The sequence below is a fragment of the Erinaceus europaeus genome, chromosome 3, assembly GCF_950295315.1.
Source record: "Erinaceus europaeus chromosome 3, mEriEur2.1, whole genome shotgun sequence".
NCBI lineage: Eukaryota > Metazoa > Chordata > Mammalia > Eulipotyphla > Erinaceidae > Erinaceus > Erinaceus europaeus.
This window is the reverse complement of record NC_080164.1, coordinates 32098820-32125748: the sequence shown is the minus strand read 5'-3', so window position 1 is coordinate 32125748 and position 26929 is coordinate 32098820. Positions and strand designations below refer to the sequence as shown.

Here is a 26929-nt window from a genome sequence, read left to right as displayed (position 1 = left end):
ACAGAAGGGGTTTTTAGAAGCATACCAACATATCCTTATTTTACAGATATAAAAATAAGGGTCAGGGTGTGCTTTAAATTGAGAACAATACAGTGAATAGTATTTAAAGCCACAGACCAGATAACACTATTAAAATGTGAGGACAGAAAAGAAGACCAAGAACTGAGCTCTAAGATACTCTAGGGATAAGAGGCCTGGGCAGAGGAGGAACCATCCTTGAAGTCTAGAGAGTACCTGCTGAAGAAGGAGGAAGGCCAAAGTATAAGAGGGCATTCTGGAAACCAAGAAGCAAAAAAAATCAAGAAGATAGAAACCATCAATTGTGAGAAATGCCACCACAGAATTAGAAAGGAGAGGCCTTAAAATTGTTAAGTGGGGCGGTGGGGTGAAAAATTGGAATGGCATATAGACTAAAAGTATGAGAACTGGAAAGAGTATATCTGAACAAGGCATTTTGTTGCAGAGAACTACTTCATAGCTTATGTCAATGAAGGTTTTTGAAGTGGAGTAAATGATTGCATTGTTTGTATACTATTGGAAATGATAGAGAAGAAAGAGAGAGAGGGGAGTGATAATCCTTGAGTAGAGAAGGTTCAGGAGGGCTTGGGAGACAGCATAGTGGTTATGCAAAATACTTTCATGCCTAAAGCTCTTGAGATTCCATGTTCAGTCCCCAGCACCACCATAAACCAGAGCCAAGTATTGCTCTGGTTTTTCTATGTATCTCATTAAAATACAATAAATAAATTGAGAGAGAGAGAAGGATCAAGCACTCAATGGGCAAGATTGACTATGTGTTATCTTAGAGAGTTTACCCAAACTAATAATAATAATAATAATAATAATAATACAGAGAGCAGAGCATGTGACTGAGTTGTTGGAAGGTAATACCTGCTTGAGCCAGTGGAAGTGTTCCTCTGATTGCTTGAATTCACTTGGTGGATTCATCGTCAGTCAGCTTTTTGGTATGCCTTGCTTCTTGGTGTTTGCTTATAAAGAGGAGATGTGTTTGACAGCATCTTAGTGCTTTCCTGGTTAATTTGTTACTGTTGTTTTCGCTTCATTCTCATTTAAGTTGCCTTACCATGAGTTTTGCCTCTTCATTATAAGGGTAGGTTTCTTGACCTGCATAGTTGAGAGTCTCTCTTTTTTTTTAATATAATTTTAGTGCATTGCTGTGTTCACGGAACATTGGGGATTTTTTTTTTTAACCAGACTTCAGAGCCTCCAAGAGTCTGACTTTTTGACTGACTGAACAGTTTCCCAAAGTAATATCAGCTAGTGTTACCTTTTTTCCCTTCAGCTGATATTTTTTTTAAAAAACTTTTTTATTAGTGATTTAATAATGATTAACAAGATTGTAAGGTAACAGGGTGACAATTCCACACAGTTCCCAACATCAGAGTTCTGTGTCCCATCCCCTCTATTGGAAGCCTCCCTATTTTTTATCACTCTCTGGGAGTATGGACCAAAATTCTTTGTGGGTGCAGGAGGTTGAAGGTCTGGCTTCTGTAATTGCTTCTCCACTGAACATGGACGTAGGCAGCCTGTTTCTGTCTTCCCCTATTGGGGTAGGGCTCCGGGGAGGTAGGGTTCCGGAACACACTGGTGAGGTTGCCTGTTCAGGGAGGTCAGGATGACATCATGGTAGCATCTGCAAGTTGGTGACTGAGAGTCGGTATGATATAAAGCATATTGTTCAATAAACAGGCACCCAAAGGTGGAACAGGGCAAATGAAACTAGGGATCTTCATGTGTAGAAGTTTTTTTTTGTTGTTGTTGTTATAAACAATGAATCTTACAAGAACTGAAGGGCATGAAAAGTTACTGAAGAAGTTGGATGGTTGAAAAGACAGACCAGCAGATAGAGTCTATAAATGAGTTAGAAGAAAGGACAATCCAGGCAGGAGAAATGAAATTCGCAAAAGCATACAAGCTCTCCACATGGGCTCAGTAAAGAGAAACTGACAGTGAACGTGGAGTCAATATTGATACTTGATGTTTTTATTGGTGCGAGATGTTTATATTAGCTGAGAGATGTTAGTTAGAGAAGGAAGGAGACATGCTGTGTCCACTGACATCCTTTTTCCTTGCTCACTTTTGTCTGTAGCCCTTTACTGAGAAGTAGTGCCAGGAGTTGTGAAGAAGTGAAAGGCATTTTGATCTTTGGGATTTCACAGATGGTTGCAATTCTGCAGAGTGGTTTCTTTTATGATATTCACTATGATGATGAATTGTTAAGTTCATGGAGATTGTTTTTAAATTTCTGTGCAGTCTTAACTTGTTTCATTTTATTTTGTAAATAGGCATTGGAAGATACTCCAAGTCACTCAGACTGGGATAGTGAACCGGAGTTGATAAGCGACTTTATCTGTTCTTCTTTTGCTGAAAGTGAAGCAGAGTCTCAACCTGATCTCCACACCCAAAAGCCTTTCCCCATCATCAAAGCACCGAATTCAGGTGAAAATGAGAACCAGATTTCCTAGGATTTTAAAGCTGGTAATTCATCTTAAACACCTAGTCCAGTCACTTCATATTCCAAGGAGAGGAACTTGTTTAACAAGAATGACTTACTAAATCATAGATTGGAAACTGGTAAATTAAGTGAAATTTTACTGTATGTGTAGAAAAGGTATATTGTCTCCACATGAATACTTTTATTTAATTAAATTATTATTACTTGGGTTATTTGACAACACTTTCTCTCCCTCTCCCCCTTCCACCTGCCTTTGTCTCTTTTTACCAGAGCACTGATCAGCTCTGGTATGGTAGTGTGGGGACTGATCCTGGGGCTTTAGAACCCCAGGCATGAGAGTCTCTTTGCCTAATCATTGTTATTTCCCACACCCCAGTTATTTTCATATTGTAAGCAACACACCTTGACCCCGGACCTTTTTTTTTCTTCTCTTTTCTACCACAAGGTTATCATTAGAGCTCAGTGTCTGCATAACCTTTATTATTATTATTATTATTATTATATAGAACAGAGAGTAATTGAGAAGGGTGGGGGAGATAGATCGACAGCTGCTCCCAAAGAGACTTCTCTGACCACCCATATGGTATGAGACATCTGTTTCCTTCCTCAGTAGTCCCACACATTACTATTTTTTATATGTAATATTTACTGTGTCGGCTTTTTAGTTATTGACTTTCTCCTGCTAGTAGGATGTAAGTTCCAAGAGACACAAGATATTGTTCACTGTCATTTCCCCAGGCCTACAAGAGTGGCCTAGAGAGTAAGATGAGTAACTGTTTGTTGAGTGAATGACAATTAAAGAGTTATGTGGTAGAGAATGCTTGGTAGGGGCAGCAGCTGCTGTGTTAGCTAATATTATCAGGGAAGGGACATACGAATTGAGTCCTGGATCATAATATTATTCTTATTTTGCTTTACTTTGTAATTATTTTTAAAATGTTACCTATTCACTGTAAAAAAAAAAAAATCCAAGCAAGTCAAATCTTTCTGTAGAATCCCAACCTATTCCATCCCCATAAAAATACTGTCTTTTTTGCCAATTTCCTTCTAAACTATCATTGCTTTTTATTGCCAAATTCTACTTTGTAAAGACTATATCAGTTATTGCCTAATTTTAAGATGCCTGGAATGCCTTGAAGTTTAAAAAAAAAAACTTTTTTACGTTTATCCCCAAGGAATAGCATACACCTGTTCTGGATCTCTTGATGGAGTAGAATATTCACAACGCAAGGAAAAGGGAATTGTGAAGATGACTGTGCCAAGGACGCTTGCTTTCTGCTATCTGTCATTACTTTGGCAGAGAGAAGCAATTACTCTTTCAGATCTTTTAAGGTAAATTGGACCTCTTGTATGATTTTTTTTTTTTTTAAGATTTTATTTATTTATGAGAAAGACAGGAGGAGAGAGAAAGAACCAGACATTACTCTGGTACATGTGCTGGCGGGAATTGAACTTGGGACCTCATGCTTGAGAGTCCAAAGCTTTATCACTGTGCTACCTCCCGGACCACTCATATGATGTTTTTGCTCATTATTTGTGTAAACCTTGGAATAGCCCTTGGTTATTTTGAAGTTTATAAGATTTAACTTGAGGATAGATCTAGAAAAATTGGGTCACCTGAATTCTAATTCTGAAATGCCAGCCTCTCCAGGCTAATAGTTTGTTTTCTTGGCCTTCCTATTTATGTAGAGGACATAATAGTATTTACCTCACATAGGTGCTGAAAAATTAATTGTCTAATGTGAGTAAAGCACTTTGAAGATGAAAAGTGACATTTAAGTACCTGAGTGGTAGTGTTAAGTGTTTTTCATTTCTAAAGAAGATATACGAATGATCTTTACATTGGCAAATGGTTATTAGTAGTTGCACTAAAGCATGCATTGGTGATGTTGTTAAAAACCAAGTATAGGGGAATTGGGTGGTAACCCGGCGGGTGAAGCACATATGGCGCAAAGCACGAGGACTGACATAAGGATACCGGTTCGAGTCCCCGGCTCCCCACCTGTGGAGTAGTTGCTTCACAAGTGGTGAAGTAGGTCTGCAGGTGTCTCTCTCTCTCCCCCTCTCTGTCTTCCCTTCTTCTCTCCATTTCTCTCTGTCCTATCCAACAACAATGGCATAATTAACAACAACAATAATAACTACAACAATAAAACAAGGGCAACAAAAGAGAATAAATGTTAAAACAAACAAAAAACCAAGTATAGGTTGCCTTTGTTTATTTATTTATTTTTAACAGGGGTTGCCTCTAGAAGGTAAAATTAAACACTTTGGAAAAGCTGTTATGTAGATCATCAATACTTTCATTTTTTTAAATTTATTTTTTATTTAAGAAAGGATAAATTAACAAAACCATAAGGTAGGAGGGGTACAACTCCACACAATTCCCACCACCCAATCTCCATATCCCATCCCCTACCCTGATAGCTTTCCCATTCTCTATCCCTCTGGGAGCATGGACCCAGGGTCGTTGTGGGTTGCAGAAGGTGGAAGGTCTGGCTTCTGTAATTGCTTCCCCGCTGAACATGGACATTGACTGGTCGGTCCATACTCCCAGTCTGCCTCTCTCTTTCCCTAGTAGGGTGGGTCTCTGGGGAAGCACAACTCCAGGACACATTGGTGGGGTCTTCAGTCCAGGGAAGCCTGGCCAGCATCCTGATGGCATCTGGAACCTGGTGACTGAAAAAAGGGTTAACATACGAAGCCAAACAAATTGTTGAAGAATCATGGACCCAAAGGTTGGAATAGTGGAGAGGCAGTGTTGGGGTGTACTCACTGCAAACTCTAGTGTACTTCTGCTTTCAGGTATATATTTTGCACTAGTTTATGGATATGTGTGAACATATGCTCTCTCTCACAGAACCTGGTGTATATCTAGGTTTTGGGACTTTGTTAGAAAGTGAACCACCTGAGATGGAATTAGAGAATGCTATGAAAGGAAAGGTCTCACCCGAGTAATGAAGCTGAAGGGTTGTCATTCCACACCTGAAGTCTCTGGACACAGTCTGAGCTGAAGCATGTTGAGGTGGCAATTGTTGCGTTGGTTAGGTTGCGATCAGCTAATGCAATAATATTTGATATGGATTGGGAGAGGCATGCGGGAGTGTGGGCCCTATCTTAAGGTTCCAGGACTGGGAGAAATATAGGCTCTATAGTGGAGATGTGAGGTTACTGCTGTCTTAGGGTTCAAAAAGACAATGGATAGTTAATGTTATCATCACATTATTTGGTAATTGGGTTAACTTTGAAAAGTCCTTTTGTTAGGGTTTGCTGTATAGTACCCAGTATCTTGTAAATAGCTGTGCCACTGGTTGCCTCTGATATACTTGGTCTAGGCTTTTGAGAGAGTCTGCATATCAAATACACAGCCTATATATTAAGAAGACTCAGTCTGTGTTTTAAAAACTTCAAGACATACAATTAATTTTTCCCCTTTCATATTAATTAACTAATGATTTATATGACTAGACTTTACTGGGAGTGTACATAAACACCATTCCCACCACCAAAAGACTGTGTCCCATCCCACCCACTCACCCTTACCCCCCACCGGCCCAGGAAGCCGCATGTCTACCCCTCACCACAGGGTTTTTACTTTGGTGCCCTACTTTCAATTTAGTCAGATCTTGCTTTTAGTTTCCCTTTCAGATCTTCTTTCTCAGCTTCTGTTGATGAGTGGGATCATCCCATACTCATCTTTATCTTTCTCACTTAGCTCACTTAACATAATTCCTTCAAGCTCTGTCCAAAATGGGTCAGAGAAGGTGGGTTCATTGTTCTTGATAGCTATATAGTATTCCATTGTGTGTATATACCACAGCTTTCTCAGCCAGTCATCTGTTGTTGGGACTTTCATTTTTTAATGATAATCTGCAGGAGCTTTATAGCTGATAGGTAAATTATAGCACTATGTGTGAAGTTTTCTCTTTAAGGAAAAGATTTGTCAAAACTAATGGATTCATTTCCCCCTGATTTTGTGTCCTAAATAATAATATTTTGGTTATTTAGTGTATGTAGAATTGCTTTTTTTTTTTTTAAAGAATTTATTTATTCATGAGAAAGATAGGAGAAGAAAGAGAAAGAAACAGATATCACTCTGATACATGTGTAGCCAGGGATTGAACTTGGGAACTCACAATTGAGAATCCAGTGCATTATCCACTGTGTTATCTCCCAGACCACACTAGAATTGTTTTTATTTATTTATCTATTTTTTATTTTTTATTGGATAGAGAAAGAGAAATTGAGAGAGAAGGGAGAGAGAGAGAGGAAGAGAGACAGACATCTGCAGACCTGCTTCACCACCTGTGAAGGGACTCCCCTGCAGGTGGGGAGGCAGGGGGCTTGAACCAGGATCCTAATTGGTCCTTGTGCTTTGAGCCACGTATGCTTAGCCCTCTGCGCTACCACCTGACTCCCTAGAATTGTTTTAAAAGCACATTTATAACTCCTGAATTTGAATCTCCACTCTACCAGTTTTTTTTTACTCTACCATTTTTTATTTTATATGACCTCAGGTTAATTATTTATCTGTCTCTGTTTTCTCATTGATGAGATGAGACTAATGTAGTAGCTACTACATGGGGTTGTAACTGCTTATAGTAATTAGAAGTATATGAAAAACCTTAGAAGAATGTCTGGTGCATAGTAAGAACTCAGTGACAGTAATTGTTTTCGTATTCTTCATCACCACCATCACTGCCATCATTATTGGCACCAGGCCCTTTGATTAAATGAAATGGCCCCCATAAAGGATGATAATGCCTTTGAATTTGGCCACATCAACCAAATAATAAGGCTTTTTTTTTGGATATGATTAACTCTGCATGTAGATAGTTCATGATTCAGTGAATTTTACTGTTAAGTTTAAAAACTCATCTTGCTCTGTATGCCCTCATTGGATGAGCTCATCCTCTCCCAAGGCTTTAATTACCTTCTGTGTGATCATGACTCCCATATTTATATCTCCAGCTCAGACTTGTCTACTGAGGGCCAGACTCATATTCATACAACTGCTTGCTGTACACTTTTGGATAGCTTTATGCTATCTTAAAATCATCATGAATAAAAGTGGTTCTTCATCTTTCTCCTCATTCCAGCTCTTCTTCAAGTGTCTTCTTTATTTTTAGATATAGTGCAATTCAACAGGTCTTCAGTAAACTGATTAAAAAAGAGTGCATCCCTGGCCACCTATTCAAAAATCTAAAAACCATTCTTGGCTCTTTTCTCTTCTCTTCTCTCTCTCTCTCTGCCTCAGGGTTATCTATCGGTGCCTGCACTAGGAATCCACTGCTCCTGGAGGCTGTTTTTCCCATTTTGTTGTTGGCCTTGTTGTTGTTACTGCTGTTGTTGGCTAGGACAGAGAGAAATCAGAAGGGGAAGACAGAGAGAGGGAGAGAAAGACACCTGCAGACCTGCTTCACCACTTAAGCAAACCCCCCCCCCGCAGGTAGGGAGTGGGGGGGCTCAAACTGGGTCCCTTAACACCACTTCTTGTACTTGGTACCATGTGCGCTTAACCCACTGTGCTACCGCCTGGCTCTGGCTCCTCTCTCTATGATAGTCATTATGTCATATCAATTTACTATACTTCCAGAGTAGTTCTCAGAAACATTTCCTCCCCATTCTGCTGTCTCTGTCCTTACCTGAATTCCTTACAGATGTCCTGAGTGGGCCCTGAGCCTGTAAGTAGGAGAGCCACTCCTATGCATTTTCTTTTCATAACCAGAGATATCTTACAGAAACATAGTCTAATCATGTCATTAGAACTAAGTAAAGCAATTAACCAGTCTGCCCAAGGCAATCTATAGCAGGTAGTAAAACTCTCCTAGAAATCTAACAAGATGGAGAAAATATTTTTTTCAAATTGTTCTCAGAAAGGATAGGAGTTAAGATCCTAGATGGTTGCCTGTTTATCTCTCGCAATCTCCTACTCTCCCTTCTTCCCTCTTTCCCCTCTTTTCTGTACTCCCATTACAAGGAGAATTCTAAAATGCTTCTTTAAGAAAAAGAGGGGCCAGGTGGCGTACCTGGTTCAAGCTTCTGGTCCCCACCTGCTTCACAAGTGGTGAAGCAGGGCTCCAGGTATCTCTCTTTCCCTCTCTGTCTTTCCCTCCCCCTCCATTTTTCTCTGTCTCTATCTAATAATTAATCAGTCAGTCATTGAGAGAGTCAGAGAGAGAGAGAGAAAACCAGAGCATCACTCTGGCCCTTGAAATACTGGGATCGAACTCAGGGTCCCATGTTTGTGAGTCTAACACTTTAGCCACTTCACCACCCCCACCCCTCAGGCTGCTAAATGCTTTCAGGGAGACTGAATATATTGCTAGTTAGCTGAAGGACCTTTATTTTGCTTAATAGAACATACAAGTTTGGGAACAGACTTTTAGTTGCCTAAAGCAATGAAAAGAGATAGCCATCACTGATGTTCTTTCTCTACTTTTCTTGGAAAAAAAGCTCTATGTACCATGTTCTGACATTTAGACCAATCTCAACTCCCCAGCCAACAGCTTTAGCCTCATCTAGAAATTTGTTAGAAATGTGAATTACCACATCAGTCTTACCTTCTGGAATCAGGAACTCCAGGAGTAGGGTTTAGTAATCTCTGTTGTAATAAGCCATCCAGGAGATTCTTATGGATGCTAAAGTTTAGAAACTACTACCAAAGTTGGAAAAAAATATTTCAAGAATGTTGATTTGAAGGGAATATATTATTAGACTACAGTATTCCTATATTTATTTATTTATTTTCCCTTTTGTTGCCCTTTTTTTTATTGCTGCTGTAGTTACTGTTGTTGCTATTGATGTCATCGTTGTTGGGACAGAGAGAAATGGAGAGAGGAAGGGAAGACAGAGGGGGGAGAGAAAGTTAGACACCTGCAGACCTGCTTCACTGCCTGTAAAGCCACTCCCCTGCAGGTGGGGAGCCAGGGGCTCAAACCGGGATCCTTAGGCCGGTCTTTGCGCTTCGTGCTACATGCGCTTACCCTGCTGTGCTACCACCCAACTCCCTATCTTTTTTTTTTTTTTTTAAGAATTTATTTATTCATGAGAGAGATAGGAGAAGGGAAAGAACCAGACATCACTCTGGTACATGTGCTGCCGGGGATAGAACTCAAGACCTCATGGTTGAGGATCCAATGTTTTATCTACTGCACCACCTCCCGGACCACAATATTCCTATCTTTTATACTGATCCTGTATGCCATACCACTCTTTAAATCCATTAAAAAAATGGATTTCTAGGTGATTAAGGGTAGGGTAGAAGTAGGGGAACTAGGTGATCTTTTGCTATGTGTCAGGCAAGAGATAATGACTTAGATTAGGATGGTGGTTATAGAATGGGGGAGATGGGTCCAGGATGTGTGTTGTAGGTATGGTTGTTGAACTCTGCTGTAGTATCTCTTAATTATCTGTGAAAACCAGTTATATTTCCAGTCTGTCACAGATTGAAACTTGAAAACTACAGGTGAAATTGAAAGTAGTGTTTCCAGGAGACATGGAGAGAGTAGTGGCCTGTTGATCAGCAGGGGGACATGGGGATCTTTTAGTCTGTGCCTATGTCTTTCTCAGCTCCCTAAATTGATCCACAGATCCATCCAGTAATACTTAACAGAGAAGATAGATTGCTCAGAACTTGGATTCAGTAACTCACTTTTAGAAAAAGTTTTTTGTTTTTTTTTCTAAAAGAATTTAAATTCAGAGAAGAAAAATTTTGGACAGAAGTTAAGAGAAGCATTATTTATAGTGAACACTGTTAAAATCCCAGATATCTAAGACCTGCTCTTTGCCTGTGCCTCTGCTTCTCCCAGACAGGTTTTTCATTCCTCCTCCTCCTCCTCCTCCTCCTCCTTTAGCATTCATGCTTTGGAGTACTCTATGGTGCTGGCTACATTGACTCATCTTCAGGGTGTCTGACCTGCTAGGGTTTCAGTGGGATCAGGTGCCTTTTTCATCTCTGAACTCCTAACACCTCAGGAGTGATGGCATATATTAGCACATGGCTACAGTGACTAAGCACATTGTGAATACATTAACATCAAAGAGTAATAGATTTGAAATTGATAAGTGTATTGTATATCCTACATATAAAATAGCTTTTTTTCTTGGCTATAATTTTAGGGTCATGTAGCAGCATGTGAATGCTACTTTATATTGTGACAGACTGTTGACAGTATTTTGAGAATCTGCGATATGTTCTGTGATACCTTTTTTTCTTGGCATCTTGCTTTTCTAACTGGATTTCAGTAACTTAAAAGAAGTTTATGCTGGTTGCACCTGAATGACTTCAGTATACTTTTAACTCCACTTACTTGACGCCAGAAAAAGACCAATAGCTACATGAGCATTGTATAGGATACAGGAAGAATGTGAAAAAACATCGATTAGGTGGCTTAACTTTGGGCAACATTAGGCAGGGTGCTTTAACTAGATATTCTGGTTTTCAAAAATTTGATTTGTAGTAAATTTTGTCCTGGTCCAATTTTTATTTTCTAATATATGTGTTTAGAACATCTTATTAAAGCTGGTATGTTAGAGCACATCGGTTAAAAATATGTGGGAATGAGAGTCAGGCTGTAGCGCAGAGGGTTAAGCACAGGTGGCACAAAGCACAAGGACCAGCATAAGAATCCCAGTTCAATCCCCCGGCTCCCCACCTGCAGGGAAGTCACTTCACAGGCGGTGAAGCAGGTCTGCAGGTGTCTCTCTTTCTTTCCCCGTCTCTATCTACCCCTCCTTCTCCATTTTTCTCTGTCCTATCCAACAACAATGACAGCAATAACAACAATAATAATAACTACAACAGTAAAACAAGGGCAACAAAAGTCAATAAATAAATATTAAAAAATATTTTAAAAAATTATGTGGGAAGTAGAATGTACATAACTAATTCTCATCTAATCTTTCAAATCCAGTATTTTCAGATATTAATTTGCTATGTATGTATATATTTCTTGTTTATTTAACATCTTTCTTTTTAAAATATACAGATTTGTTGAAGAGGGCCATATTCCTTATATAAATACTTTTGAACATTTTCCAGAGGAGATGAAACTATATGGGCGTGACAAATTAATCTTTGCTATAGAGGTAAGTTAATTTTTTTATTTTGTCATAACTAATAGGACATAAGAGTAGTATGATGAATTATACTCCTTAACTGATATATTACTTGGTATTGGGAGGATTTTTTTTTTCCATCTAGCTTTTATTGCATCCAAATATGAAGTATAAGTGTGTATACCCACAAACAAATTAGGTGTGTTGTTATACTAATTTTTAAAGGCCTTATATAGAGATCTTTAGATGATTCATTTCTTAAAAAATGTTTTATTGGGAGTCGGGCGGTAGCGCAGCGGGTTAAGCGCATGTGGCACAAAGCACAAGGACCGGAGTAAAGATCCTGGTTTGAGCCCCCGGCTCCCCACCTGCAGGGGAGTCGCTTCACAAGCAGTGAAGCAGGTCTGCAGGTGTCTCTTTCTCTCCCCATCTCTGTCTTCCCCTCCTCTTTCCATTTCTCTCTGTCGTATCCAACAACAGCAATAACAATAATAATAACTACAATAATGAGACAACCAGGGCAAAAAAGGGGAATAAATAAATATTTAAAAAAGAGTTAAAAATATTTTATTATTGTTTGCATACTATATTCCTTTGAAAAAAAGAAAGTTGTTTCTGTTTAAAGAAGTACTCTATTAAGTTCTTTTGTGTGTATCTTTTTCTAGATCTTTTTTCAGATATTTTAAACAATTTCTGTCTTAATTTTTTGAGTACTCAGTGGTTTTCTTGCCTTTATTTTTTATTACAAGCTTTTAATATATTACTATTAAATATTATTCTTTGCTTATCTAAGAAACTATTTTCATAGGTCTTCATAACTTGGCAACCTTTATAGTATTTACAGTTTAATTCAAGAGACGTTAGTGATCTTTACTATACTCTGTGGGATAAGCTGTTGAGAATAATACAACTATGAGGACAGGTGTACATATGTCCTTTAAAATTATCATCTTCATGTCCTTTAGATGTATGCCAAGAGTGGTCTTACAGAATTAAAAAGGGTTTTATGGTCCCAGAGGTGGCACAGTAATAAAGCTTTGGACTCTCAAGCAGGAGGTCCTGAGTTCGATTCCTGGCAGCACATGTGCCAGAGTGGTATCTGGTTCTTTTTCTCTCCTCCTATCTTTCTTATTAATAAATAAAATCTTTAAAAAAAAAAAAGAATTAAAAAGGGTTTTCTTTTTTTTTTTTATTTTTTTAACCAGAGCACTACTTAGCTCTGGTTTATGGCTGTGGGAGGGGGGGGATTGAACCTGGGACTAGAGCCTCAGGCATGAGAGTCTGTTTGTATAACCATTATGCTATTTACCCCCACTCCCGCCCTCATTATTATTTTTTTAAGGACTCTTCATACTGTTTTCCTACACCGGTTTGGGCCTACACCAGTTTGCATACACTTATAATTCCTCATATATATATTTCTAAAACCATTTCTGGCTTAATGTTACTTTCTATATAGAATATATCACACCAACAGAGTACCAGAGCTCCTTTTTCACCAATCAGTCCTCACCAGCACTTGTTGTTTGCAACTTTCTTGATATAGGCACATTGTTTTCTTTTAATTTCTGTATTATCTTTATCTATTGGATAGAGACAGCCAGACATCAAGAGGGAACAGGGTGATAGAGAGGGAAAGTCAGAGAGACACCTGCAACACTGCTTCACTTGTGACGCTTTCCCCATGCAGGTGGGGACCAAGGGCTTGAATCCGGGTCCTTGAGCATTGTAAGTACATTCAACCATGTGCCCCAGCCAATTGTTTTCTTTATCATGTTTCTCATCTACTGATAAAACTTGGCCTTATCTCTACTTGTTTTACTTTTTGTGGTTCATTGACCTTTGATTGGTGAGTGTATAGTTTTCATCAAAGTCGAAAAATCTCCATCCATTATTTATTCAAATATATTTTTCCGTCCTCCCTTTATTTTTGTGTGGGACATTGGTTCTATTTTAGACCACTTGATACTGTTCTATCAACTCATTAAGATATTTGTCCTTATTTCTTGCTTTTTCTTTCCTTTTTCCTTTTTTATTTCTTTTTCTTTCTTCTTTTACTTCTGTTTTTTTTTTTTTTCCTCCTTTACCAGTGTGTTTTATTTTCATTCAATTCTGTGGTCATGTCATCAGATCCACAGTTCTTTATTTAAGTTTATATACCCATCAATGTATTCTTTTCTGTAACTTCCATTTTAATCTCATTTTTTTATGTTTCCTTCATTATGTTTACATTTTCTTTTATACCCTTGAATCTCTTGACTGTTTTTATAATAGGTGGTTTAAGGTTCTTAGCTACTATTAATAATTTCATTATCTCTGTTATTTCTGGGTATGTTTCCTTTAATTGATTCTCCTGTTATATCTCAGATTTTCCTGCTTCTTTGCGTGTCTGGGAAGTTTTGAGTGGTTGCAGGTGTGACTTTTAGGTTGTTGGATCCTTTGATTTTTTTTTTTTTTAAGAATTTATTTATTTATTCATGAGAAAGATAGGAGGAGAGAAAGAACCAGCCATCACTCTGGTACATGTGCTGCTGGGGATCGAACTCAGGACCTCATGCTTGAGAGTCTAGTGCGTTAGCCACTGTACCACCTCCCGGACCACCCTTTGATTTTTTTTTTAAGTCCTGATGCATAATTAGGAAACTTAGATATCAGTTTGATCCTGTAGAAGTTTGTTTTTAAGTTATTAACAGTTGGTTCATGGCTTTTATTCTCTTTGTAAATAAAGTTATGTACAGTGTACCATTTCTGTTAAACTAAAAAGAAACTAAACTAGACTTATTATGTATCTAGATGTAATCATGTGTATGATAAACCTTTGGGAAAAAAAGAAAGTTCATGAGAGTCAGGCGGTAGCGCAGAAGGTTAAGCGCATGTGGCGCGAAGCGCAAGGACCAGCATAAGGATCCCAGTTCGAGTCCCTGGTTCCCCACCTGCAGGGGAGTCGCTTCACAAGCGGTCTTCTTCTTCTAGCGTTTGCCCTTCTTCCGTAGCCAGTCAACAGCATCAGGTTGAGCCTGATGTAAAGTTTCGAGACCTCCTTTGACTCTGGAGAGGTGGCAGTCGTTGACTATGTGGGTCATAGTCTGTCTGGAGCCGCAGGGGCAGTTCGGGTCGTCTCTGGCTCCCCAGCGATGGAACATAGCGGCGCACCGGCCATGGCCTGTTCGATAGCGATTGAGGAGGGCCCAATCATAACATGCTAGGTCAAAGCCGGGTTGACGCTTGCAGGGGTCTGTGATGAGGTGTTTGTTCTTTACCTCAGCTGACTGCCAACTCTGTTTCCAAGAGACTGGAACAGAGAAGTTCAGTGTAGGCGTAGGGGACCAGATTGGGTGACGAGACGTCAAGCGTTGAACAGGGTGGGCGAAGATATCCGCGTATATTGGCAGGTCCGGTCGAGCGTAGACGTGGGAAATGAACTTAGATGATGCCGCATCCTGACGAATATCTGGCGGGGCGATGTTGCTAAGAACTGGCAGCCATGGAACTGGGGTGGAACGGATGGTTCCAGAAATTATCCTCATGGAGGAATATAATTTGGAATCGACCAAGTGGACATGGGGGCTACGGAACCATACTGGGGCACAGTATTCTGCAGTGGGATAGCATAATGCCAGAGATGATGATTGTAGTGTGGAAGCGCTCGCGCCCCATGAAGAGCTGGCCAGTCTTGCAATGATGTGATTCCTCGCGCCCACCTTTGCTGCAGTTTTTATGAGATGTTTGTGAAATGACAGAGTGCGATCGAGAGTAACGCCAAGATAGACTGGCTGGGCTTCATGCCGGATTCTCGTATCGCCAAGCTGCACATTAAGCTCATGCGAGGCCGAGGCATGGTGTAGATGGAAAACAGATGATACCGTTTTTGCAGTGCTAGGAATTAGTCGCCATTTTTTACAGTAATCAGATATCAGAGACATGTCTTTCGTGAGTGTTTCCTCGAGGATGTCGAACTTGGATGCCTGAGTTGCACAGCAGATGTCATCGGCGTAGATGAACTTCCTTGAAGAAGTTTTTGGGAGGTCATTGATGTAAATATTAAATAGCGTAGGAGCCAGAACAGAGCCCTGGGGGGGGAGGCCACTTGAGACAAGTCTCCATCTGCTAGACTTGTCACCCAGATGTACCCGGAATCTTCTGTTTTGGAGAAGAAACGATATAGTGTTGGCCACCCATGGAGGCAGGCATCTTGAGATCTTGACCAGGAGACCACGGTGCCAGACCGTGTCATAGGCTGCTGTGAGATCAACAAAGACAGCACCCATCTTTAAATTCTTCTGGAATCCATTTTCAATGTAAGTTGAGAGGTCCAGGGCTTGTTCGCAGGGCTTGTGAAGCAGGTCTGCAGGTGTCTGTCTTTCTATCCCCCTCTCTGTCTTCCCCTCCTCTCTCCATTTCTCTCTGTCCTATCTAACAATGACAACATCAATAGCAACAACAATAAAAACAAGGGCAACAAAAGGGAAAATAAATAAATATTAAAAATTTTTAAATTTTGAAAAAAAAAAAAAGTTCATAATGAGCAAAATTTACAATACTTCTTACCTCAGGAGAGAGAGAGACAAACACATATTGGTGTTGCAGTCAAGTTCTATAGTGGACTCCTGGGTATTTATTATCATGCTTCATAGTTTAGATATGTACTGTTTTATACTTTTTAGGATTTTAATTTTTTATTTATTTTATTTTTGAGAGAGATTCAGGGAGCTAGACACTCAGAGGGAAACATCAGAGCACTGCTCAGCTCTAGCTTATGGTGGTGCAGGGGATTGAACCTGGGACCTTGAAGCCTCAGGCATGAATGTCTCTTTGCATAACCATTATGCTATCTCCCCCTCTAGCCCCGCCCTCCTTTTTAAGATTTTTAAAGGCAGCTGGAGGATGTTATCTAAATAGAATGTCTAAAACAATAGTAAGCGGCAGCTTGTTATAAGTGGGGTTGTTTGTAGGTGTCTTACATTTACCACTATTGGAGAGTTAGCCTGAGATATAACACATGTGCCTTACCTACCCTGAGCATGGCCAGAGTTCTTAGCCCCATATGGGAGCTGCTGTTGCGATGGAGGATGTTTCATGCCACAGTGTCTCTTCTTATCTGTCTCTGTAGCTGAATGTAAAGGCAGAGTAGAGAAATCTTGCATGTGTGAGGAGCTGACTCTGCAAAAGAACTAAAAAGATTGAGTTGGAACAATATTAAATGCTTGGATTTTGTTATCCACAAACTTAATGTAAGTCTGTATACATGTTATGTACACAGGCTGTATTTGTTAGTGAAATGATTTTAAATAGCTAAAAACAGAATAAGTATAAATATTTTATCATCACAGGATTTCAAGTTGATCTGTTAATTTTTTATCACCTAGATAAGGAAACTTCCAGACTGTTGCTGGTATATTTGTTACATAGTTACATCAGAAATTCATTAAGCATGCCATTTGTTTGAAAACTATTTCTTGAAAAAGTGCACTACTAGCATTACCACTAGTAGAGCATATGTGCAAATGTATAAGGGATATGAATTCTCTTTGTAAACAAAGATATTTAAAATTATAAAGTTAGAGGCATGTCAGTATCACTCATGAAAACCAATATGCGAGATATAATCTTAACAGTTAATTAATTGTACTGTTCACCACATACTAAGGTGAATAGTAAATCAGTTTTGTGAGAAAATGTTTATTTGAGGCTACAATGATGATACTTCTTTTAGGAGAACCTTGACTCTTACTTGCTAAATGAAACAAGTAATTTCATATGGCTTGTGGGTAACCTAACTTTATTTATTTATTTGTTTTAAAGATTTTATTTATTTATGAGAAAGATAGGAGGAGAGAGAAAGAACCAGACATCACTCTGGCACATGTACTGCTGGGGATCGAACTCCAGATTTCTTGCTTGAGAGTCCAAAGCTTTACCACTGCGCCACCTCCCGGACCACCATAACTTTTTTTTATGGCTGAGGGCAGGGGTGCTGTCATCTCAGAGGCTACACTACTCCTGACTCATTTCTTCAGGTAGAATCAGAGAGGCAGAGGCAGAGACACACAGAAAGAGATACCACAGCACCAAAGCTTCCTTCAGTATAGTAGGTACTAGGCTCAAACCCAGGTTTCACACATTGCAAAGAAGCACACTGTCCAAGTGAGCTATTTTTCCTTGCCAAACCAGACACATATTTCTCCTCTCCCCCTCCTCTCCCCCCTCCTCTTCACTCCTCTCTCCTCCTCCCCCTTCCTCACCCCTCCCCTCCCCTCCCCTCCTCTCTTCCCTTCCCCTTTCTTTCCTCTCCTCTCCTCTTTCTCTCTTTCTCAGTTTATTGTGGGGTGAGTGGTTTACAGTGTGGTTGTGGGCATATGGGCACATCAATACCCCATGACCTTTTTTTTTTTAATATCTGTTTTTTAAAAAATATTTATTGGATAGACACAGCCAGATATTGAGAGGGAAGGTGGTTATAAAGAGGAAGAGAGACAGAGAGACACCTGCAGCACTGCTTCACTTCACCATTCATGAAGCTTTCCCCCTGAAAATGGGGACTGGGGACTCAAACCTGGCTCCTTGCGTACTGTAATATGTGCGTTCAACCAGGTGTGCCACTACCCCGCAATGACCCTTTTCACACTCTCAGCCCCTCCCTCCCCTGAGTCTCAGTGTGGTACACACACCCTGCCAAGTCCAAAGTCCGCTTTGTTTTCTTTTTCTGAAACCAGACACATCTTAAAGAGAAGGACTCAACTAGATTTTTCCCAGATCTCATCCTGGGGCCAAAATAAATTAGTGTCTCCTTTTCAGTTGGAAAGTCCTCACTGGTGATCATTTCATAAGTGTGTATTTGCTCATATGTGTTGTCTTTGTCTATAAGCCAACAACATGTTTCTAAAATGTTGAATTAAGACTGTATTTCACATAAAATAATGTGTTAGAAATGTGTTCATCACAGACTCACAGAAGACTTTTGAAGAAAAAAAATATATATACATATACTGTTATTACATGGTAAATTTAAGACAGCATAAATAATTCTGGCAGACTGAAAATTCTAGGTAGATTGTTTTGTAATATGTGTGGGAGTCATTTGATCCTTCCACAATAAAAAAATATATTGCAGGGGTTTTTCATTATTTCTTATGTTTATTCCTTGTTAATTTTCCTTTGTCTCCTTTTAAGTTTGGATTACAGGTGCATGTAGCACTAGCTTTTTCTTAGCTGAGTCTTTACTTCAAAACAACAGTAAGAATAAGTAAGGGTGAGGCACTGTACCCTTTTCTTTTTAATAGCTAAGCAGGAAGTTCACCTCTGACAGGGTATTGTAATCAGGTTTATCACAAGAGCCTGCTGTTGTGTAACAGAAACTCTAGCTTGTCCTTACCTGTCTTAAGGCATTGCTTCATGAAGGAAAATAAACTCACTGGAATATTTGTGAAATTCTATAAAATGCTTTCCCAAGCACTCTGTTTTTAAGTGCATGCTGGAACGATGTATTACAGTTTTGTGGACTTTTAAAATATATATATTAAACTTGTGGCTTATTGCCATTGTAATTGAGTCTTTATCATCCAGAAGCCCTGTGTGTCAGTCTACTATACTTTTACAGCACATTTTCAGCCACGTTTATTATTACTCCCCACCCCCTCCCTCTTGCCCCTACCTCCCTTTTCAAGAAAAAGGGGGAAGGTTTGGAATGTCTTCTAATGAGTGTTTATTTAATTGACAGGCAGCTTTTCTTCATTTTGTGCTTTGCCTTTGCTCACAAAAGTGCATTCACTATGCCATTGTATGTTGAAACTTTTAAATGGAAACGGCTTTTCATTAACAAAGGAAGCATTTTCTTTCCTCCTTCCATGTCTTAGCTTTCTCCACTAAGTCTTGGCTTCTTCAGCAGCTGTACCTCCACCAGAAATGACAAAAGGTGCAATTGTTCTAGAAGATGGCGATGAAGATAATGCCAGTGGAGCTTTTTTGTGTGTGGGCTGCTCAGGACTGTTTTTCTTCTGTGTTTGGTTTTGTTTCTGTTATTTCAGCAAGCTGACCATACCTCAAGCTTCCCCCATCAGCACCAAAGGAGAGGCTCTAAAGACCCTTAAACTTTTATCCTAGGTGAACTGTTTCTTTCCATTAAGTTGTTCACTTTGTGTTAAGTGGGCCTCCCTGTCCCAATAACAACACATCTGAAAAAAACTCACTAAAAAAATAATGGAATGGAATAGAGGACACAGTATTTTTTTTTAAATAATTATTTATTCCCTTTTGTTGCCCTTGTTGTTTTATTGTTGTTGCTATTGATGTCGTTGTTGTTAGATAGGACAGAGAGAAATCAAGAGAGGAGGGGATGACAAAGATAGACACCTGCAGACCTGCTTCACTGCTTGTGAAGTGACTCCCTACCTGCAGGCCTGATTTTTAAGAACAAAGCTCAGGAGAAAAGACAAAGTGTGCAAATTAAGTTTCTGTATTTCCAGCCGTCTTCTTTTTCTGAGTTGAAATTGTCATCTCAAGAAAGGAAGCCTTTTTATTGTATATACTTATTTAGTTAGAACACAGCCTCTTTCTCTCTGCCTCTTTACCTCCTGCTGCTTTGTTTTTTTACCTAACTTTTTAAAGTTGAGTGCTAAATCACATAGCATACTTCTAACAAACATCATTCAGTAGTTCATCTGGCAGGTTAAACTGAAATGTAGCCTCTCCCATGAGCATCATCTCTATACGGAGTACCAGATAGCCAGATCACTGACTGAACCAAAGTATTAGGTCAGTGCACACTTGTCTCTACCTTATTATTTTTGTTTTGACTTAATTTATTATTATTTTTTTTTTACCAGAGCACTTGATCAGCACTGGCTTATGGTAGTGCAGGGTACTGAGCCTGGGACTTTGGAGTCTCAGGCATGAGTCTCCTTTGCATAACCATTATGCTATCTACCCCTGCCTCCACTTGTCTCTATATAGACACTCATCTGCCAGTGACTTACAGACAGTAGAGTTACTTCTGTCTTTCCACCCTAACATTCTTTATTTTAATATATTGTAAACTCACAGAGCTATTTTTAACTGGATAATGTGTAGCATACATATTATTTACCATGGTCCTTTGACAGGGTTTCTAAATCCTTTCAAGAATTAGTCATTTCATCATCTCTCACTAGACTCAGCAAGAAGGGATAAAGAGGAAACTGGAAATTCATTCCGAAGTGCATCTCAGTGTTTTGAATGTTGATCAACAACATTCTGATCTTCTCTCTGAATGAGTAAAAAGAAAAGATGTAATGCTGGTTCAGCCAAACCCACTCACTGGCTCTTTGCCACATGATTCATCTTGCCTTAGAGCCATCTTACACTCTCTGTGAAACTAGGTCCTGTTGGTTGAAAGAAAAAGAAAGAAAAGAAAAGACTCTTCCAGAGCTGTCAGTCATTTCTTAAGCACCTCTAAATGAAGGTCTTAGTGAATCAAAAGCTAATACACTCTGAGTCTTCAAACTTTACTCTAGATGTGTTCACCATATTACTTTGTAGACCAGATGTAGCTGTTGGGATTGTTTGTACAATCACTGTTAGAATAATAATATGACAGGTTGAAGTTCTACCTGTGGGAAATCAAGGCGAGTGTAATGATAACCGGTGTCCTATTTCCCTCACTCCCACTTCTCCCTTAGAATTACTACAGCTGATGTTTTCTTTTTTCTTGGCTTCCCACATCTTAATCATCATGGAATTTGTGATGCAAAACCATCTGGGGATTTCTTCTAAAAAAAAAAAAAAAAAAGAAGAAGGTGGATGACCTCTTCATTTTATTCTTTGCTTTCTGTTTAAGAAAATCCTGGAAACTTTGTTTAAACTGCAGTTCCTTAAGCCCAGTGTTAGAGACTGATTTATATTAAGTCTGGTGTGGGTTTTAGGAATCTGCTTTTTTTTAATTTGGTCATCTCTAGGGTTGACTTTTCCACATAGAGATAGACACAGGGAAAGGGTCTTGGTAGGGGAAGATTAACTGTATACTTCCTGTCTGTTGCGCTATCTCTCCAGTCCAGTAAACACTTTTTAAAAAATAATGGCTTGATATGTGTGCATGTATTGTATCTCCAATAAAGAAGTGGTGGATTACTGATAAAAGTCCCAGCTATCCCATAGCATAGTTAAATGTTGACATACATAGTCTTGCTACACAGTGAAGAAACGAATGCTCTGCATGCAACAGTATAAATGAATGTTCAAAACAGTGTTGAGGAAAAAGATGTCTCCAGGTTTATAAAGAATCAAAACAAATAATTAACACTACTCTTATGTATGGTTACAAGTCCAGTTGGCTATGAGCGTTATAGTTATGTCTTTGCAGACATGTGTGTAGATTTCTGCTGGGCATATGTAGGTAGAGTACATTTTTTAAAAAATATTTTATTTATCTTATTTAGATGCAGACAGAGACAGACACAGAGAGAAAGAAACACCAGAGCACTGCTCAGCTCTGGCTTATGGTGGTGTGGGGGATTGAACCTGGGACTTTGGAGCCTCAGGCATGAGAGTCTGTTTGCATAACCATTATGCTATCTCCCTCATCCGGTAGAATACATTTGTATTCATTTAATAGATACCATCAAACAGTTTTCCAAAATGTTTGTTATCCTGACCCAGTTTGACATGGGTTCTGCCATGTGAAAAATGTTATTCTGAAATCCTGTGAGCCTTTAAATATAACCTTTGGGTAGTACTTGATAGCTTTCTGCCTTGTGCCAGTTACTTTTGCATACCTTGTTTCCTTTTCTTAATTGCCAACTCATTGGAATGGGGTGTTTTGTCTTTTTTATTTCCCAGAGTACCTTGCAGAATAGAGTCTCAATTCATTTTTTAGAAAAATAGATGAAAAGTTATGTGTAATATCAACAGTGTTTATAAATGACAAAAATCTAAATACTATTCCCACTGTACTACAGGGTTGATCTCAAAGTGGGCAGAATGAATTTATTAGTACTAGCCTTTAGATTCTCCTGGATTCTATAAAAGAGTCTTACATGCTCTGGGTTGTCAGAAAAGTCCTGATGCATTTTTGCATAGATGCATAATGCATTTTTGCATATATCCTAACTCTGACAACCCAATATTATGTGGAAGAGCATAGTTTGAAGTTGAGGTGTTGATTTTTAACTATTAGACTTAAACCCTAGCATTATCTCTCAGATAGAAAGCATGTAAATATTATGCAACAGCAACTTAACTTTCTTAGCTGTGAATTTGAATATTAATGAGAGGGTACTGGTGAAGAAGGGTGAGAGGGAAGTTTTGCTTTAGAGCAATTGCTTCAGCCTTGTAGCTCCAATTAGGTGAAGCTGATATCCCTTCCCCTAGCCCTCTATGACTGGCAAGAGGTAATGATTTCACTATATCACGGATAAGGCCTGAAAAAGTTTGATGAACCCAGTGGAATTCTGTTTAGTTTTATTTATGTATTTATTTTACCAGATCACTGCCCTGCTCTGGTTTATGGTGGTTTGGGGGATTGAATTTGGGCCTCAGGCATGAGAGTCTTTTTGTATAACCATTGTGCTATCTCCCCCACCCTCAAATGGAATTTTAGTGAGGTGTTTTTTTCTTTGTCCCCTTCTTATTTAGTATCATTACTGAATATAGGATATTAGGGGTTTGTGGGTGTTTGCCCCTTCATGCTTTTCTTCATATTCCACACTATTCAGTGAATACACACTATTTTTTAAATCAGAAACTTTTCATAAATAATTTATATTGTAAAAGCTGCTCTCTTAACTATCTTTTTTAATTTCAGTCTTGGCCTATCTATGAAGATATCTATAAAAATACAATCGAGCTTGCCACATTTTTAGATTTGCCTCGTTTTCCAGATATAACTAAAGATTGCTATCTTCACCCAGACATCTTGTGTATGAAATACTTGATGGAAGTCAACCTTCCCGGTAAGTTTGTAGTGTACAGTGATAAAGCTTTTACCTGAACAGTGTGATACAGTTTTGAGCCCATCCCTAACCTCACTGAAACAAGCTTTGGTGCTTTGATGTCATTCTCTGTCTTGTCTGTCTGAAAGTCAGCCCAGAGTGATGAAGCCCAGGTGATGACTGAAAAGTAAGCAGATACCTACTACAATTATAAAGATCAAATTATACAATCCAAACATTGATCATTAGAGCTACCTGGCAGGGTCCATTAATAATATAAAACTTGGGGCAGTCTGGCGGTAGCACAGCGGGATAAGCGCAGGTGGAGCAAAGCGCAAGGACCTGTGTAAGGATCCTGGTTCGAGCCCCCGGCCCCCCACCTGCAGGGGAGTTGCTTCACAAGCGGTGAAGCAGGTCTACAGGTGTCATTCTTTCTCTCCTCCTCTGTCTTCCCCTCCTCTCTCCATTTCTCTCTGTCCTATCCAACAACAACGACATCAATAACAACAACAGTAATAACCAAAAAAAAAAAAAAAAGGCAACAAAAGGCAATAAAGAAAATTTTTAAAAAATCGAACAACAACAATAATATAAAACTTGGGAGTCAGGTGGTAGCACAGCGGGTTAAGCACACGTGGCGCAAAGCACAAGGACCGGCTTAAGGATCCTGGTTCGAGCCCCTGGCTCCCCACCTGCAGGGGTGTTGCTTCACAGGTGGTGAGCAGGTCTGCAGGTGTCTATCTTTCTCTCCCCCTCTTTGTATTCCCCTCCTCTCTTCATTTCTCTCTGTCCTATCTAACAATGATGACAACAACAATAACTACAACAACAATGAAAAACAAGGGCAACAAAAGGGAAAATAAATATAATATATATATATATATATAACTTAATTTTTAAAAATGTATTTGTTTATTAATGGGAAGGATAGGAGGAGAGAGAAAGAACCAGACATCACTCTGATACATGTGCTGCCGGGGACTGAACTCACGTCCTCATGCTTCAGAGTCTCAGGCTTTATCTACTGCACCACCTCCTGGACCACATAAAACTTAATTTTAAAAATCCTTTAAAAAACATTTAAGGTTATTTTAAAGTGATTAAAAGGATACTACAGGGTGGAGGGTAGATAGCATAATGGTTATGCAAATAGACTCTCATGCCTGAGGCACCAAAGTCCCAGGTTCAGTCCCCCACACCACCATAAGCCAGAGCTGAACAGTGCCTTGCTTAAAAAAAAAAAAAAAAAAAAAAAAGGACACTTTCAGAAACAAGAGTTGTGTTTTAGTGTGGGTGTATATACTAGAGAGACTATAATTGCTTTGTTTTAATTTTTTTATTTCTTTTTGTTGTCCTTGTTTTTTATTGTAGTTATTATTGTTGTTGTTGGATAGGATAGAGAGAAATTGAGAGAGGAGGGGGAGAGAAAGATAGACACCTACAGACCTGCTTCACCAGCTGTGAATTGACCATCCTGCAAGTGGAGAGTGGCGGGGGGGGGGGGGGGGGGGGGCCTCGAACCAGGATCCTTACACGGGTCCTTGCACTTTGCACTACCTGCGCTTAACCTGCTGTGTTACCACCCAACTTCCTAATTTTATTTTTATAGATTTTTTTATTGGATAGAGACAGGATGGAACAGAGATAGATAGACAGACAGATGGACAGATGATAGATGGACTGACTGGTCCTGCAGCACTGCTTCACTGTTGTGAAACTTTCCCTATGCAGGTGGGGACCTGAGGGCTTGAACCCAGGTACTTGCACATTATAACGTGTGCTCAACTGCTCAGCCAGGTGCACCACCGCCGGGGCTCAAGAATGTTTGGTTTTTATAGTTATTTACTGAGTGAAAGTAAAGTAACAGATATTTCAGGATATACTGTTAATTGCCTAGGTACCCCACCCTCACAGAAAAATTAGTACTTCACTATCCTACAAAGCATTATTATTTCTAGGATTTTTTTTTTTTAACCCCAGAAGCTAATCTATAGCAGGGCTTTTACTCTTCAGTAACATATTGCTAATTCTAGTTCCTGAAACAAATAGGGGTCAAAGTCTGATAGAATCACAGTGAATTCTTTAAAGTAGTGGTACAGAACTTCACTAGACCTTATTCACCATCAAGACACACATAACCTGATGGAATCTGCCACTGGAATCCAGCCCTGAATTTCTTGCTAGACTGGAAATGTAAGACATTCAGGACTTTTATTCTGAAGAGAAAAACACAAACATTGTATGACTATATTATTTCTTAAACAATATCAGTAGTGCTATTGAACATATATATTAATAGGAAATAAAATACACATATATAAAACTGTTGTATATAGTATAGTTTTAACCATTTAACTATAAAGATAAATATCAACTGGGGTGGCCATTAGTGGGATAGAAAGAGTTCACTTCTTGCACACCTGATGCTCTAGGTTCTGTCTCAGAACTAAATATGATAGAGAAGTGCTTTGACCTCTCTTATAATGAATCTTAATAAGTAAATATGAATGTAGTATATGAGTAAGTACAAACATTGTCTATAATTTTAAGATTTGTTTTAAATATTTTATTTATTTATTAATGAGAAAGATAGGAGACAGAGAGAAAGTACCAGACATCACTCTGGTACTTGTGCTGCTGGGGATTGAACTCAGGACCTCATGCTTGAGAGTCTAATGCCTTAGCCACTGCGCCACCTCCTGGACCACAATTTTAAGATTTTTTTTTTTTTTAAAAGAATCTATTTATTTATTTATTCATGATAAAGATAGGAGGAAAGAAAGAACCAGACATCACTCTGGTACATGTGCTGCCAGGGATCAAACTCAGGACCTCATGCTTGAGGGTCTAGTGCCTTAGCCACAGTACCACCTCCTGGACCACAATTTTAAGATTTTTTTTTTTAAAAAAATTTAATTATCTATTTACTCATTGGATAGAGACAGCCAGAAATCAAGAGGGAAGGGGAAGATAGGGAGAGAGAGAGACACACACCTGCAACCTTGCTTCACCACTCACAAGCTTTCCCCTGCAGGTGGGGACCAGGGACTCGAACCTGGGTCCTTGTGCATTGTGACATGTCCACTCAACCAGGTGTGCCACAACCTGGCCCCCAATTTTTAAATATTTTTAAAAGAACAATTCTTCTTCTTCTTCTAGCATTTGCCCTTCTTCCGTAGCCAGTCAACAGCGTCAGGTTGAGCCTGATGTAAAGTTTCGAGACCTCCTTTGAATCTGGAGAGGTGGCAGTCGTTGACTATGTGGGTCATAGTCTGTCTGTAGCCGCAGGGGCAGTTCGGGTCGTCTCTGACTCCCCAGCGATGGAACATAGCGGCACACCGGCCATGGCCTGTTCGATAGCAATTGAGGAGGACCCAATCATAACATGCTAGGTCAAAGCCGGGTTGACGCTTGCAGGGGTCTGTGATGAGGTGTTTGTTCTTTACCTCAGCTGACTGCCAGCTCTGTTTCCAAGAGACTGGAACAGAGAAGT

The 26929-nt window shown here is 39.3% G+C and overlaps 1 protein-coding gene across 2 annotated transcripts in view; it reads left to right on the top strand.

The window, feature by feature from the left end:
• TAF1B (TATA-box binding protein associated factor, RNA polymerase I subunit B) overlaps window positions 1–26929 on the top strand; it is a 60704-nt gene that overhangs the window by 11214 nt on the left and 22561 nt on the right. Inside the window, exons 6-9 of one of the 2 annotated variants that reach the window (XM_060186999.1) lie at window positions 2307–2460; window positions 3658–3808; window positions 11467–11566; window positions 23310–23457. In XM_060186999.1, the coding sequence (XP_060042982.1) occupies window positions 2307–2460; window positions 3658–3808; window positions 11467–11566; window positions 23310–23457 (553 nt within the window). Of the gene's footprint in view, window positions 1–2306; window positions 2461–3651; window positions 3809–11466; window positions 11567–23309; window positions 23458–26929 lie in introns of both variants that reach the window. The other variant, XM_060186998.1, reaches the window with a different exon arrangement.